The sequence below is a fragment of the Monodon monoceros genome, unplaced genomic scaffold (assembly GCF_005190385.1).
Source record: "Monodon monoceros isolate NGI ecotype Baffin Bay Population unplaced genomic scaffold, NGI_Narwhal_1 Super_Scaffold_13, whole genome shotgun sequence".
Taxonomy (NCBI): Eukaryota; Metazoa; Chordata; class Mammalia; order Artiodactyla; family Monodontidae; genus Monodon; species Monodon monoceros.
In genome coordinates this window covers 22,336,338-22,351,233 of record NW_021703769.1, presented here as the reverse complement: position 1 = coordinate 22,351,233, position 14,896 = coordinate 22,336,338, and the positions used below count along the sequence as shown (strand labels likewise).

At 51.6% G+C, this 14,896-nt stretch overlaps 1 protein-coding gene across 2 annotated transcripts in view; it reads right to left on the bottom strand.

Moving 5' to 3' along the window:
- SLA2 (Src like adaptor 2) overlaps positions 1-14,890 on the bottom strand; it is a 22,346-nt gene extending 7,456 nt beyond the window's left edge. For both annotated transcript variants that reach the window (XR_003793335.1, XM_029221932.1), the window contains exons 1-4: positions 13,542-14,890; positions 9,408-9,507; positions 8,933-9,019; positions 7,103-7,206 (exon numbers count right to left, since the gene is read on the bottom strand). Coding sequence is in view for 1 of the 2 variants with exons in the window: in XM_029221932.1 (XP_029077765.1) it covers positions 7,103-7,206; positions 8,933-9,019; positions 9,408-9,507; positions 13,542-13,632 (382 nt within the window). In the remaining variant the exon portion in view is untranslated. The remainder of the gene's footprint in view (positions 1-7,102; positions 7,207-8,932; positions 9,020-9,407; positions 9,508-13,541) is intronic.
- Between the last annotated feature and the right edge of the window lie 6 nt (positions 14,891-14,896).

The following is a 14,896-nucleotide window of genomic DNA, read 5'->3' as shown; positions in this document are numbered from 1 at the left end:
CCAATATACCTCATATATGTAGACACAAAAAATCTTTAACACACTGTTAGCAAATTGAATCCAGCAATGTATAAAAAAAATACATTATGACTAAATTGGCTTTATCCCAGGAATACAAGTTGATTTAAAAATTGAACGTCAGTGTTAACTCACTAAATTAGTAGAATAGAGGAGAAAAAGCATGATCACCTGCAGAAATGTAGAAAAATTTGACAACATTCAACACGCATCATGATTTTTAAAAAACAAAGAAAAAGAAAACTACAAATAGAAGGTGTAATAATTTCCTATTGCTGCTATAACAAATTACCATATATATAGTGGTTTAAAACAACAAAAAATGTGTTATCTTACAATTCTGGGGGTCATGAATCTAAAACAGGTTTCACTAAACTAAAATCAAGGTATCAGCAGGCCTGTATTTCTTCTGCAGGCTCTAGAGGAATGTCTGTTTCTTTGCCTCTTCAGTTTCTAGAAGCCCCCAGCATTCCTTAGCTCATGGCCCCTTACTCCATCTTCAAAGCCAGCAGCATAGCATCTTCCAATCTCTCAAACTCTTACCCTCTTGCCTCCATCTTATAAAGACCCTTGTGATTTCATTGGGCTCATCTGGATAATCCACGACAGACTTCCTATCTCAAAATCCTTAATCACGTCTACGAACTCTCTTTTGCAATGTAAGGTAAGTCATATTCACATGTTTCAGGGATTAGGACCTGGACATCGTTTGGGGGGGCTAGTCTGCCTACCACAGAAGGGTACTTCCTCTTAACCTGACATAGAGCATCTGTGAAAAATCTATAAGTAACATCATACTTAATGGGAAAGACTGAATTTTTCCTTCTAAGAACAAAGCAAGAATGTTCTTACCACTTTACTTTATACTAGAGGTCCAGTGCAGTAAGGCAAGGAAAAAAAAAAAGGTATATGAATTGGAAAATAAGTAGTTAAACTATATTTATAGATAACGTGTGATCATAGATGTAGAAAATCCTAAGGAACCTACAAAAAAGCGACGAGAACTAATAAGTGAATTTAGCAAGGCTACAGGATACAAAGTCAATATACTTTGAGAAGTATGGAGTAAGGTCCTTGCTTCCTTTTCATTGTTTTCTACCTGACTCTGGAGACTCCTTGACTCTGTACCTTTAAGAAGAATCTCTTCTGGAGCTGTGCTGTGACACTGAAAAAGCTCTGTGGTTGGGAAAGGGATACATATCTGAAACTAGGCCCTGGAAGCCAACCAACCAGCTGAACTAAGTGACCAAGTTCCTCTTTGGGGCCTGGTTCTCCAGCCACCCCACCCTGGCCACTGTCATCACAGTTACTAGAACCAGGAGGGGTCCTCACAGCTACACTGAGGATCTGACTGGTAGACTCAGAGATAATAAACAAGCTCTGTCAAGCCCATGTGGGGTTGTCCACCCTGCTGTGGGGACAGGTCACCTACCAAGGCCACCTTTGACTGCCCTGTGTGCCTGCTATCTTGCTGTTCCTTCTCACTGCTGCTCAGCCGGCCCCAGATATCTATGGCTGGCTCCCAGTTCCAGGACGTCTTTTTTTTTTTTTTTTTCTTCGGTATGCGGGCCTCTCACTGCTGTGGCCTCTCCCGCTGCAGAGCACAGGCTCCGGACGCGCAGGCCCAGCGGCCATGGCTCACGGGCCCAGCCGCTCCGCGGCATGTGGGATCTTCCCGGACCGGGGCACGAACCCGTGTCCCCTGCATCGGCAGGCGGACTCTCAACCGCTGCGCCACCAGGGAAGCCCTCCAGGACGTCTTTTAAACTCGGACTCCCTGGTTTCATATCTCACCCAGAGTCACACACTATAACACCCCTACGTCCTATAACCCTACCTGTGTCTCTAAGACACATTAGTTGACCTCTCAGATCTGTTTCTTCCTTTCTAAAGGGGGATAATGATTGTCCCCGCCTCAATAGATTGCCACAAAGATTCAGGTGGTAAAGTAGGTAAAGCATTTAGCAGTGTCTGGCGCATAGCAAGCATCCAGTGCCCTTATCAGTTCTCTGGTTCTTTGTTCACGCTGTTCCCTTTATATGGAACACACTTCCACCTGCGTAACCGCCAGCCTTCCTTTTACAACTCAGTTCCTACTCAGGCAACTCCTCTCCAGAACACCTTCTCTGCCTGGTAGAAACCCCAGCTCTAGGCTTGCCCAGACAAAAGTGCTAGCACCAAAGGTCCTATTCTCCCATCATCTGTCCCTCAACACTACCCCACCCCACCATATAACCAACTGTGAGCCTCACAAGGGATCGTCCTAATTTATCTGCCCACCATCTTCCCATCTCAGAAAACAGCAGCACAATCCATTCATTACTAAGCTCCTAACCCCGGCATCATCCCTGGCAGCTTCCATTCTCCCTCACCTCCCATCCAGCCCCACAGAAAACCCTACTGGCTACATTCAGAACATATCCGGAATCTAACCACTTCTTATTAGCCTGCAACAACTTCCCGTGTGGCTCCCCACTTCCACCTCATCCCCTGCCAAATCCTCTCTTTGCAGCGTAGAGGGATCAGATCATGTCACTCCCCTGCTTAGAACCCTCCCTGTCAACACTTAAAATAAATCTGAAGCTCTCACCCTGGGAAGGCCTTGCATGACCTGACTTCCGGTGACCTTGGATCTGCTCCAGGCACACCTGCCTCCTGCTGAGGATGTTCCTCTGTTCCTCTTAACTGTCGCTTTATTGTTTCTTTGTGGCACTTGCCTTGATCAGTTGCTCAATTACTGTTTGTTCACTATGCACATTGCCAACTAGATTGTGGGCAGGGATTTTGCTGTTTTTTTAACCTCTTTATTGGTGCTTTTTATATTGTTGAATCCCCAGCACTTAGAACAGTGGCTGGCACAGAGTCACCATGCAATCTTTATTTGTTGAATGAATTACTGAGTCTCTGTGATAAACACTGGACACGGCCATGATACAAGCAGACTTGAGGAGTCCTTGCCACCATATGCACTCCTACCGCTGTGAGCACAGATGGTGTTGGGGGTCAGTCTACCCTACCCCAGCTCTTCATCCTCTCTCCTCCCCTCAGCGTACATACATGCACTCATTTACTCATCCATTTATACAGTAAACATGTGTTGAACGCTTACTACAAGCTGGCACTGCACTAGCCCCAGACACGGGTAATCAGATCGTCATACTCCGGGGAAAGAAATACCGTCCCTCAGCACATCCCTCAGCCAGAATTCTCCTTTATGGTCCTCATCTCAAGTATTTAGTTCCCCTGCTGTTAGACCGCATACCCTGACTTTAAGAAATACGTTTATTGCAGCTACAGAAGAGGTCTTTTCAGGATGCTGTGGGAGTTGAGAGCAAAGAGTGACAAATAACCTGGGGAAATGGCATTGCAATGGGTCGAGAAGGATCAGTGTGAGTTGGCCAAGTGGAGGACTGGAGGAGAGGGCTTTCCAGGCCCTGAGGGAGGCTCGTGTGCAAGGGTGCAGCAGTGGAAAGAACAAGGTGTGTTCATTCAAGGAGTGTTCTGGTGGGCAGTGGGCCAGAGGCAGGCTGTGGGAAGGAATGGTAGGAGCTAAGGCTGGGTGCAGGGCCTGGAGGGAGAGCCAGTGGGAAAAAGGCAAGGAAAGTATGAGGTCCCGGATTCCAGAAAGCTCCAGCAGCCTTAGCCAGTGTCACACCCTGGCCTGCAGTGACCTGTGGGCTCAGGAGCCACGTTCTCCCAGGTGTTCTGATGATGCCGGGAGGAGGGGAGGGGTCCACAGTGGTGTGAGGGGGCACGTTAAAACCTGTTTGGGGGACGTAGGTCTAGCAGGACCCTCTGAACTTCTTCTGAGACCTCTAAGAAGCTGATAGCGTCGAGGATGCTGCACCTTGGACCCTTGACCGTCTGAAGCCTGAGGGCAGGAATCACAACTTATCAGGCCTGACTCAGAGGAGATGCTTTTAAGTGCTTCTCGGCTGACAGAATCATAGAGGTGAGTCCCTCAGGGGCAGGAAGCGTGTCTTGCTCATCAGTCTCTCTCGCAATGCTCAACACAGTACAGACACATAGTAGGACAGTAGGAAGGCAAGAGGGTGACGCTCTAGGGGTCTGGCCCTGGCGCTGACCTCTGGAGCAGTCCTGGGACCTCCACAAACTCTTTGTGCCCCTTCACACACCAAGGTTTTCGGCCTGACTTGGGCCCTGCCATGGCTCCCCCCAGGCCTAGAACACAACCAGGTATGCCAGAGGGACTCTGGGGAAGATGGGGGGTCTTCCCCTCCCCCTCCAGACTCTTGAGTAGTGTTCTTGGGAGCTCAGTGGCCCCAGGCCTTCCGCCTTGGTCCACCCACAGGCTCAAAACCCCTACAGAATTTTCTTCCCACAGGTACGTCCGGATCTGGGGCCAAAGAAGAGCTGATCCTGATAGCACTCACTCACTGGGTCAACAGTTAATTACCGTTATATATGACAAGATGCATTACGTAAACATGAAAAACATTGTCTCTCATTACTTAATTTTGGGTTCCCTAGACTGGAACTGTGTTTTCAAACTTAAAAGAACATGAGAACCATCCGGAGAGCTTGTGGAGGAAGCAGATTTCTGACCTCTGTACCCAGCAGTCTGATTTGGCAGGTCTGCGGCGGGGCTTGAGAGTACATCAGCAAGACGATCCCCTGACAATTCCTGTGCGCTCAAGTCTGAGAACCACCATCCTGTGGCGTCACGCGGGCCCGTACAGATTTAGTGTCAAACTTTTTTTGACCACAAACCACATATGAAATTTTACAGTGACCCAGAACACACTTAAAATTATCGAAAACAGAAAGTTTGGTGAAGCAACATTTTCCCCAACCCCAGTGATGCATCCTAATGTTTTCAGCTATATTTCACTTTCAACGCTCCCTGGTCCAGATCCACTAAACCAATGGGTTTCAACCTTGGCTACACATCAGAATCACCTGGGGGGCTCTTGTAGCTTCCAGGGCCCAGGCCACACCCCTGACCAATTAAATCAGAAACTCTGGGGGGGGGGGTGCAGCCATCAGTAATTTATAAATCTCCCCCAGATGATTCCAACACACAGCCAAGGTCTAGATCAGTGGTTCTTAAAGCTGGACCAGTTCTTTGTTTTAACAAACCCTCCAGGTGTTCTGATGCCCACCCAGGTTTGAGACCCACTGGTCTATAACCACTGAACCAAACTGATTTCTTGGCCCACAAACGGGTTGTAACCTGCAGCTTAACAAACACTCTCCAAAAGGAAGCCCAGGATGAGAGATTAGAAATTAGTACTGGGAAATTGCCTTTCCTGCAGAATTGGCAAATTCTTCCTTTTTCGATAATGAGAGCTGCATTCTGATCTATCCCTTTTTGGTGTTGCTATGGGGAACCTCAGAGTCAAATCTAACCTTAATCCCAGCAATTTTGTGGATCCTTAAACATCCTATGGATTCTTTACACCTTGAACTTATGCAGTGCTGTGTATCAATTATGTCTCAATAAAACTGCAAGGAAAAAAAAAAGATCCTATGGATTCTTATCTGCTTTCTCTTTTATTTCTCCACCAGTTCCTCTTGTATATGTGCCTTCTTAGAAAAGGGGCTCAGAGAGGCAATAAGTTTCAGTCACTATGCTCTTGGGGTTGAACCAGGCCAGAGAAGGGGTGTGGGAGGGGCAGCTGAGCACGGAGCACTTTCTGTGGCTTCTCACACTCACTGGGGCCCGGTCTACAGTGCCCCCGCCCCCAACAGCACCGCTATGGTTTCCTGTTTGTAGCTGTTGCACTTGAGCCAGCCCCCCACCCTGGCCTGCCTACGGGTGTATGTGAGAGATGCTGGCGCTGCCTGGAAAATAGTAGGAGGGGCTGGGGAGAGGTCAACCCAGGGGGCTCCCAAAGGAAGGGAAGGAGAGGCAAAGACACGCACTGGAAGGGGCCCCAGGGGGGAGACTGAGTAGAGCAAAGGACCCTGCTGATGCATCAAAGTGAGTTCAGTTAAGGGAAGCACAGGCAGCCCGTCCTCACTCCTGAACTGCTTCTCCCTAGTCTGCCCCTGTGCTTGTAATGCTACCATTACTGTCACAGGTGAGCCTCTCTTGGGTGTCTGAAGTGCGATGAACCTCAGCGGGGTTTGAATCCCAGCTCTGCACTTATTAGCTGTGTCTCCCCAGGCAAATCTTTCTCTTCCCCAAAATCTCCAGTTCCTCATCTGTAAAATGGGGACGTTGGAAGTACAATCCCCACAGGGTTGTTTGAAGGCATTTACAGAGCCTAACATAAACGAGGGCACTGCCACTCCTTCAACGTCCCTCTCTGTCCCTGCTGTAAGGGACTCAGGGCAGCTCAGAGAGAAGCAGGGGCATCAGAGACAGACTCGACTTCGTGTTTTGTTTGCACCTGGGGTGGGAGAAGTCCCATATGAACGTGCAGTGTGACATGTCCCTATCCCTCTGTGGGCCTCTGTTTCCCCATCTGCACAGCACAGAGAGGAAAATCATGAGGTGACTCCTAGTGGGTTTTCTGGCTCCGACTGGCTGGTGAACCAAAGCACAGAGACCTTGTCAAGAGATCAGGGTCATGCTGTGTCTTGGGGAGGGAGAAATCATTGCTGGTCAAGGCAGAGAAATCCTGTGACTATACTCTGTTACGAGTCCTGGTTGCTAAAGTGTTGGCTGAGCTGGATCCCTCCCGTGGGCAATTCACACCACTTTTAGAAATGCAGGTTATTGCCCCATTTTTTTTTTTTTTTTTTTTTGCAGTACACAGGCCTCTCACTGTTGTGGCCTCTCCCGTTGCAGAGCACAGGCTCCGGACGCGCAGGCTCAGCGGCCATGGCTCACGGGCCCAGCTGCTCCGCGGCATGTGGGATCTTCCCGGACCGGGGCACGAACCCGTGTCCCCTGCATCGGCAGGCGGACTCTCAACCACTGCGCCACCAGGGAAGCCCTGCCCCATTGTTGATAGGCTTTCACGGCAGCAACATGTGGTCAGTCAGCCAGACTGCCCGACTCCAAGGCCAGGTCTCCAGCCCTCCACATGTGGCCTCCTACCTCTACCCCCAAGTCACATCACACCTGGCTCTTGGCATGAAAGGGAAAAGCCCATGGCAGGCTGAGCTTACCCACCTCTCCTGGTCTGGCTCTCCCGGATGAGGAAGGCCCCTCCTGGGTTTCCAGGCAGCAGCAGAAGTTCCTCAGCTTTCTCCCGGCTCAGGCCCTCATATAACCACCTGGGGGCGGGGAGATGAGCAGAGAGAGGGTCGGGGGTCAGCCTGGGGGTGGGTGGCCCAAGACTCTACTAGAACCTCTCTTCCCTCTGTGGGCCTCAGACTTCCAAACGTCCCATGAAGAGCTGGCCTCAGGTCTCTCAGGGCCCCCAGCTTTGTCCTTGTCCTCCGAGGCCCCTGGAGCCAGGACCATCTCATGGGGTCAGCCCCAGCCTTTTCTAACTAAAGATCTCATTCCCAAGTGGCCAGGGTCTGGGGGCAGGTGAGGTGATCCCAGACCCTCTCCTCTCACTGCCCAGTCCCCCCAGCACCCCTACACCATCCACTCACCTGTCTAAGCCTTCACCTCTCCAAGAATTGCCTCTCTCTTTATTTTTAATTTTAGTAAATATTTTATTTCAACAGTTTAAAGTTTAACTTTGTAGCCAAAAGGTATGCAGGTGAACATTTACTCATTATCACTGAAATCTAACTTCCACTGTAGCTTATTTGTGGGTAGAAAGTTTGGAACTAGAATGTTCAAGACATTCTAAAATTTTGGAAAAAATCACGTAGCCCATCAACAGCCATACGTGCCTCTTCCAATGCTGGGACTGTTGATAACTCTGAGCCCACACCTTCCTTTTCTCTCTTCACTTAATCAATCCCTCACCTATGTGTGTCCATGAAGGACTTCACTGCAGTGAAAAGTTCAAGGAGTCGTGCAGGAATGTTTTGGTTTACAGTCCCTCAGCTTCTTACTGTCCCCAGAGTCATGTTCGGGGGTCCCAGGCAAAGCCTCCAGAAGCCAATTTGATGGAAATGGTTGCCTCCCTGTCATTTTGTGAAATGCCAGAGTCAGGGTTGAGTTGATTCCAAGTAAATAAAGTAGAGAAGCTGTGATTCTCTTGGGGCCAGCAGCAAACTGAGCCTAGTTTTATAGTAAATAAAATACATCATTCATACGACTTATGAAAATCGAGGCTATAAATGAAGCACAGGCAAGGAAAGGGGACTCTTAGAGGTAGTCGGTGTTTCCTCTGTTTAAACTTCACGCCAGGCTGTGGAGGCAAAACCCTGCCCCGCAGGCCCAGACCACTGGGAGACGCGAGCTGATTCTATGATGTGTCCACATGTCTCAGGATCCTATGTTGCTTCAGAGCCAGACATACCACGAGCTTCAGAAAGGAAGGCCATCCAGTGTGGGAGCCGTGCTTTTCCTCAGAACTGAAGCGTGGCTGTCACAGCACACACAGTGACATGTCCCTGGCTCCAGGTTATTCACTGCCTTTCTCTCTCGACATAGAATTTGCTCTGGAGTCAGTCTGTCACTTACTCTGGGCAAGGGATGGCTCATATTTTTTGAGAGACCCTGCGTCCCCGAGTCCAGCCCTCCTGAGGAAGTGCCTCTTGGAAGGGCAGCCCGAGGAGGCTCTCTGGGGACACTTATGCAGGCTGTCCCCACCTCCTGCAAGTCCCTTCCAGCATTCTCCACCACCAGATTCCCGGCCACCCTCCAAAGCCCAGGTGCCACATCTCCATGAGGCCTTGCCAAGCCCTCTCCTCTGGGCTCCCATGTCTCACAGGCTGACCTAAGAGTCAGTCGTCAGCTCCTCTGGAGGGCAGGGTCTGGGCCTGATTTTCCCCTGACCCCAGCTTTGCTCAGCATAAGACTGGGCGTGAAGAACTACACTTGTGGGAGGAGAAAGCAGGAAGCTCCCCAGAGGCAGGGCCTGGGGTGTGAACTCACCCATGGGAGATTTTGGCCACGTGGATGCTGGGGAAGATGTACTCTCTGCCTGAGATGTCCGACAGCACCGTCCACCAGTCTCCATCCCTGGAGAGAGAAGGGCGAGGGGACCCCTCTCAGAAGGGCCAAGGCCCTGGGCACCGCTCATCTGGGATTCACAAGGACCCTCCAGGTTAGGTCCTGCGGCCACCCATCCCACCTGAATTTCCCAGGTTTCCTTGCACCAGCCAGTCTGGGTACCTCCTGGGCAGTGAATGGCCTGATTCAGGGCCCCCCTGCAAGGCCCTGCGCACCCACTGCTTTTCCCTACAGGTGTGTCAAGCTGCCTAAAATCCCACCATTACAGTGCTGTGTGAGCTCAGCACAAAAGTCCATGCTCTTTTCCCCTGGAAGGGGCCCCTCCTCCCACTAATGCATCTTCGGGGATCGGGGGAGGGGAGAGACCACCCCACCCCATGCCCTCAGGGGGACTTACTCAGAGATGATGGTCAATGGCTCCCCCAGTCTCAGAGACAGCTCTGCCTGCTCGCCTACCGGGAAACTGCCCAAGGCCACAGCTTTGGCCTTGCTCCTCTCTGGATGGAGGGACAGAGATGGTCACCCTCTGGCCAGACATGAGTTCCAGTGGAGGCTGGGCTCCCATCATCAATCCTCCCACGGGCACCCTAGGGCGGCATGTCTGCTGGGATCCTGGGATGGCAACCTGGAATCTGATGCTTTTCCATAGGGCTCTGCAGAGCCCTGGGGGTGCCCAGACATCTCTTGGGGGCCCCTCGGGGAAAGGACTGGTGTGGCAGGAGGAGTGGGGCTCCTGGCTACAATCCCATTTTTATACAGATCGTCACAGGAGATTCTGATAAAGGAATTCAGCAAGCTTAAAGCCGACAGCTCTAAGCAGGTATCAGCCTGGATCTCTGAGCTCAGCTTCTGAAAGGCACCGATGAGGTGGCCACCAGATGGACTAGGTTTGAGGGGCTGGGAGGCGGCCATGGGAGGGGGAGGGCTCCCGGAGGGGCCCAGGAAATCACTGACCTGGACGGGCTTTGTAACTCTGGAGTGCCGTGCACGTGGGCAGAGTGGCTCTCCTGTGACCTCTGTCCAGAGCGACAGGCGTAGGTCTGTGCTGCCCCCTCAGAAGAGGTGCAGCCCCAGGGCCCACTGGGACAGGCCTGGCCCAGAGCAGACACCCAGCAGGAATGTGTGTCTCAGTCAAGTGTCCTGGTCACACACCTGCCACCTCTTCCTGAGCACCTGCTCTGTGTCAGGGCCTGACGGGTGCTGTATGTGTCACCTCCATTCAGCCCCATTGCACAGCAAGGCAACCGAGGCTCCATGGGGCAGTCTGACGGGGAGGGCGGGCACAGCTCCTATGCCACATCACCCTGTCCCTGTCCTCCCACGGGCCCAGGGTCGGGGGACTGGGCTGGACAGCAGCAGCACGTCTCTGAAAGGCCCAGACTCCCCAGGAGGCTGGCATTCAGAGAGGGAGTCACAGAGACAGGACACCAAGCCGCCGCACCCCACCCCATCACACCAGGACTGGTCCTGAGCACGTGATGGCCTTGAGGTCCAATTCAGAGGTTGGACAGCAGGCAGGAAGCGGCTCCCTTAGCACAGAATGCTCATCCCCTCGTCCCCAACTCCAGGACCAGCCTGCCCCGACCATCTAGACCTCCTGATGCCTGTCCAGGCCTACTTGTCCTGAAAACACACGGGCTGCAGAGCACCCTTCACCCACCCCCCAGCGCCCTCCCTTCTCTTCCTCCTACCCCATCTCAGTAGGGGTCTCTGCATTAGGCCCCATCTCAGTAGGGGTCTCTGCGTTAGGCTATGAGAAGCAGTGAGGTCAGCAAGAAAGGTTTATGCGCCTCACAGATGCTCCTCAGAGGCTGAGAGGCCTCTGTGAGGCCCTCTAGACAGAGCTGGGGCCCCAGGAAGTGAGAGAGGGAGAGCAGAGGACAGACAAGGACCCAGGGGACGGGTGGGGCAGACACAGAGCTGGACACTATGTGGGCTGAGGGCCTCTGGGACATGGGCAGAATGAGACTGTGATTCTGGAAATGGACCAGTTCCTACATGTCCTCCCAGACACACGTGGAGACCCCCGTGGTGACCCCAGACAGGAGCTCCTCAGAACGTAGGGCCTGGCCATCCCTCGGTGCAGGGAAATGCCTGCCTGATGCCCGAATACACGGTACAAGTAAGTCTGGGGAGGGTGTCCTCTGACAAGAACAGAGCCAGTGGCCAGAAGGGCCCCTCCCCCTCCTGGAAGCCCTGGCCTTGCACCCCAGGAGCCACTGAGCTGCACATGCTGTCCCCCTGATGGGTCCCCTCGGGCGGCTGAGTCACCTTCATCCTTCACTCCTTGGATGAAACGTCTCTTCCCTGATGAGCCCCTCAGCACACACTCTTGGTCAGAGTCCCTTAAAACACTGTCATCAAAATCTAACACAGTTGTAATTGATTATTGGTTTAGCACCTGTCTCTGAGGTTTGACTGTCCCTGAACACAGGGACTGTGTCCATCTTGTCCACTACTGTGTCCCCCGGTCCTGGCACAAGGCCTGGCATGGGGTAGAACCTTCGTAGATTTTGGATGGATGCAAGGCTGATGGACAAAGGAGTTGCCCAGAATCCATGCTCCTGCTGGGACCAGGGGTAGAAGTACTGAGAGAAGCCCATTCGTCCCCTGGAGACCCTGACAGAGAGGGGAACACAGTGCCCCTCAGTTCCCACAGGCAAGGAGGGCCCCAGGACACCTGCCGGGGGGTCACCCCCTCAGCATCCTGGGCATGACTCAGAGCAGCCCCGGGGCCGCTGCCTGTGGCTAGATTCAGAGGAAATGAGGTGGGGGTCTGTGTGGTTTCCAGATCTCTTCCTGCAGGGCCTGCTGGGCCCCAGGCTCTCGGTGCACACTCTCGGTGTGGCTAGGAGGCAGCTGCCTCCCCAGCAGGAGCCTACAGGGTCCAGGGTGCCGATCGATGACCAAGGGGGCTAGGGGAGGCTGCCGTTAAAGAGAGGAGCAGGATATTGGGGCTTCCCTGGCCGTCCAGTAGTTAAGACTCCACGCTTCCAACACGGGGCTGCGGGTTCGATCCTGGGTCGGGGAACTAAGATCCCACGTGCTGTGCAGCACGGCCGAAAAGAAAAAAAATTAATAAAAAATAAGAGTATTTAAGAAAAAGAAAGGTGGATATTGGGGATGGGGGCTGAGGAGCAGAAAGGAAGCCCCAGCCATTGCAGAGGACTTTTCAGTTTGGGGGAGAGCCTGCCAAACACAGGTATCCAGTGTGGCTCTGCAGTCTTCTACTTCTGTTAACTGTGTGTCTGTGTCCTTCCTCCTAGAAGTGCTGCTTGGTTTAGAGTAATCTTGTTATCTCTGATGGCTGATTTTATGCGTCAACGTGGCTAGCCCACAGTACCCAGATATTTGGTCAAACACCAGTCAGTCTAGATGTTGTTGTGACACTATTTTTGAGACGAGATTAACATTTAAATCAGTAGACTTTGAATAAAGCAGATTACCCTTCACAGTGTGAGTGGGCCTTATCCAGTCAGTTGAAGATTTTAAGAGAAAAAGACTGAGGTCCTTTGAGGAAGGGAGAATCCTGCCTCCAGACTCCACTGTGGAATTCTGCAGCATCAACTCTTCCCTGGGTCTCCAGCCCTCTGGCCTGCCCTGCAGACTTCAGACTGGCCACCCCACAGCTGCGTGAGCCAATTTCTTAAAATAAATTCTCTCTTACACACGCGCACACACACATTCTACTGGTTCTGTCTCTCTGGGGAACCCTGACAAATACATTATCGAAAGCAAATCAGAATGTGATTTGAGAAAGGATTTGTGGGCTGTTTCAGGGAACAAGAAACAAACTGGGGCTGTAGCTCTGACATCAAAGTACTAGATATTGCAGGATACTTTTGTCTAATCGTCCTAAAAACTAGCATTTTTTTAGTCAGGACTGCCTCAGAAAACCACAATTACAGGTTCAGCCCATGCATTGCATGAACTCATTTTTTCCAATCATCATAGCTCTATTTTGCTTCAAGTATTTCACAGCACCTCTCAGGATAAGAGCATTTCTGTCCAGTAGGACTTTCTGCGATAATGGCAATGTTCTATAATTGTATTGCCCAATAAGGTAGCCACTAGCTTCAAATGGCTGGAGAGCACTTAAAATATGGCTGGTGTTACTGAGGAGCTGAATATTTAATTTAATTTAATTTAATTTTAATTAACTTCAGTTTAAACTGAAATAGCTACATAAGGCTAGTGGCTATCGTAATGGACGGTGCAGCTTTGGAGAGCTATGGATGTGGGTTGGTCTTAGGGTTGCAGCTCAGGCTCTGGATAACCTGGTTTAGGAGGAGGGAAGCCATGGGAGATGGCTGGGGGACCATCACACGCTCCTGGTTAGTTCTGGTCACTCTCACATTTTCTAGTTTATCTGGTTTAATGTTCTGACCACTAATATGTAAGCTTCCTAAGAGCAGGGACCCCGGTTGTGTGGTTCATGGGGAGGTCCTGGTATACAGCAGGTCCTCACTGATACTTGAGGCTGGAGTGGCTGCTCAGGAAGGGCCTGGCTGCCCCGGGGCCCTCGGCCTACCTGCTTGCATGGGCTCAGGCCCCTGGCCTTGCACACAGGGGCTCAGGCTTGGGCTTGGAAGGGCTTTGCCCCTGCTGGGCTGACTTCCCATCGTTCCTCAGCAGAACACCCAGAAGTGCATCACCAAGAGAAATCTGAAAGAGATGCTGTGATGGGGACAGAGCCATGGCTCCCGGCCTGGTGCCCAGACACCCTCCCTCCCCAGCTCAGCCCTCCTGACCTCCTTGCTGACACAAGCAAATGAGATCCCTCCCATCAGGACCAGGTTCCAGCCCCTCCACCAGGCTGTTAAGGCTTTCTGCAAACCGGACCCTGTTTTCTTTGCCTCCCATCTCTTCTACACTGTAGCCGTGCTCCATTCTTTGTTCCTGGGCCTTTGCGTGTGTGAGGCCCCCTCCCATTACTGGAAGGCCCTTTTTCCACTTCGGGCCTGTCTGGATCCCACCCTTCTCCAGGAAGCTTTCCCCGAATCCCCCAGCCCTAGCTGATCATTCCTATGGCTACTCAGAACCACTGCCTGACCTGGGATCACATTCTGCCACTGGGTGGCAGGGGCCAGTGACAGGACAGAGTTCACTCTAGGCACACCGGGACCCACGGCTAGGTGGGCAAGGGGGATCTGAGGGGGCTTGGGAGCTGGCTGGCATGTCTCACGTGCTAAGGTGACACTGAGCACACTGTTACTGGAGTCACAGGGCAAAGTAAGACGCCTGGGTGACTGTACGACACAGTGATGACTTGCAAGCCTTTACAGGATTGGTTGTCGAACCACTTCCCTCTCTTTGCCTCCATTTCCCGAACATCTGAAAAATGGGGATAACAATACCCACCATACGGGTCTGAGAGATAACGCATGTGAAGAGCCAGGTCAGGGCCTGCTTTTCCTTTTTCACGCTCCGAGTGTCACTTCCCCAGAGGCCATTCCTGGGGACCTTCCCTTTTCTCCCTCTCGGGGCTCCCTGTTGTGCTCTTCCCAAGTTTTAATTATTCACATACTTGGGTGCTTGTTTAATGAGTCATTATCCTATAGCTTGTTGAGAACAAGGACCTCTCTGCCCATTTCCTCAGTATTTTCACCCACGGAAGGTACTTGATACACATTATCTAAATGGACGAAGTGATTATCAGCTCTTTGGACAGGTGTCTTATCCTTAGAATAATTTAAATTCCCAGGTTTCCAGGGTAATGCCGATTTTTTCAAACACTATACGTATTAAGATGTTGTAGGGAGATGGTTTCATTCTTTCAGACGGTTTTCAGTCTCTTCGTTAGAGACAAGGCATAATTATACCAGTTTAGGGACATAGCAGGCTCCGTCCTTGCCTTTGACCCTTTTCCCACACCTGGGTGAGGAC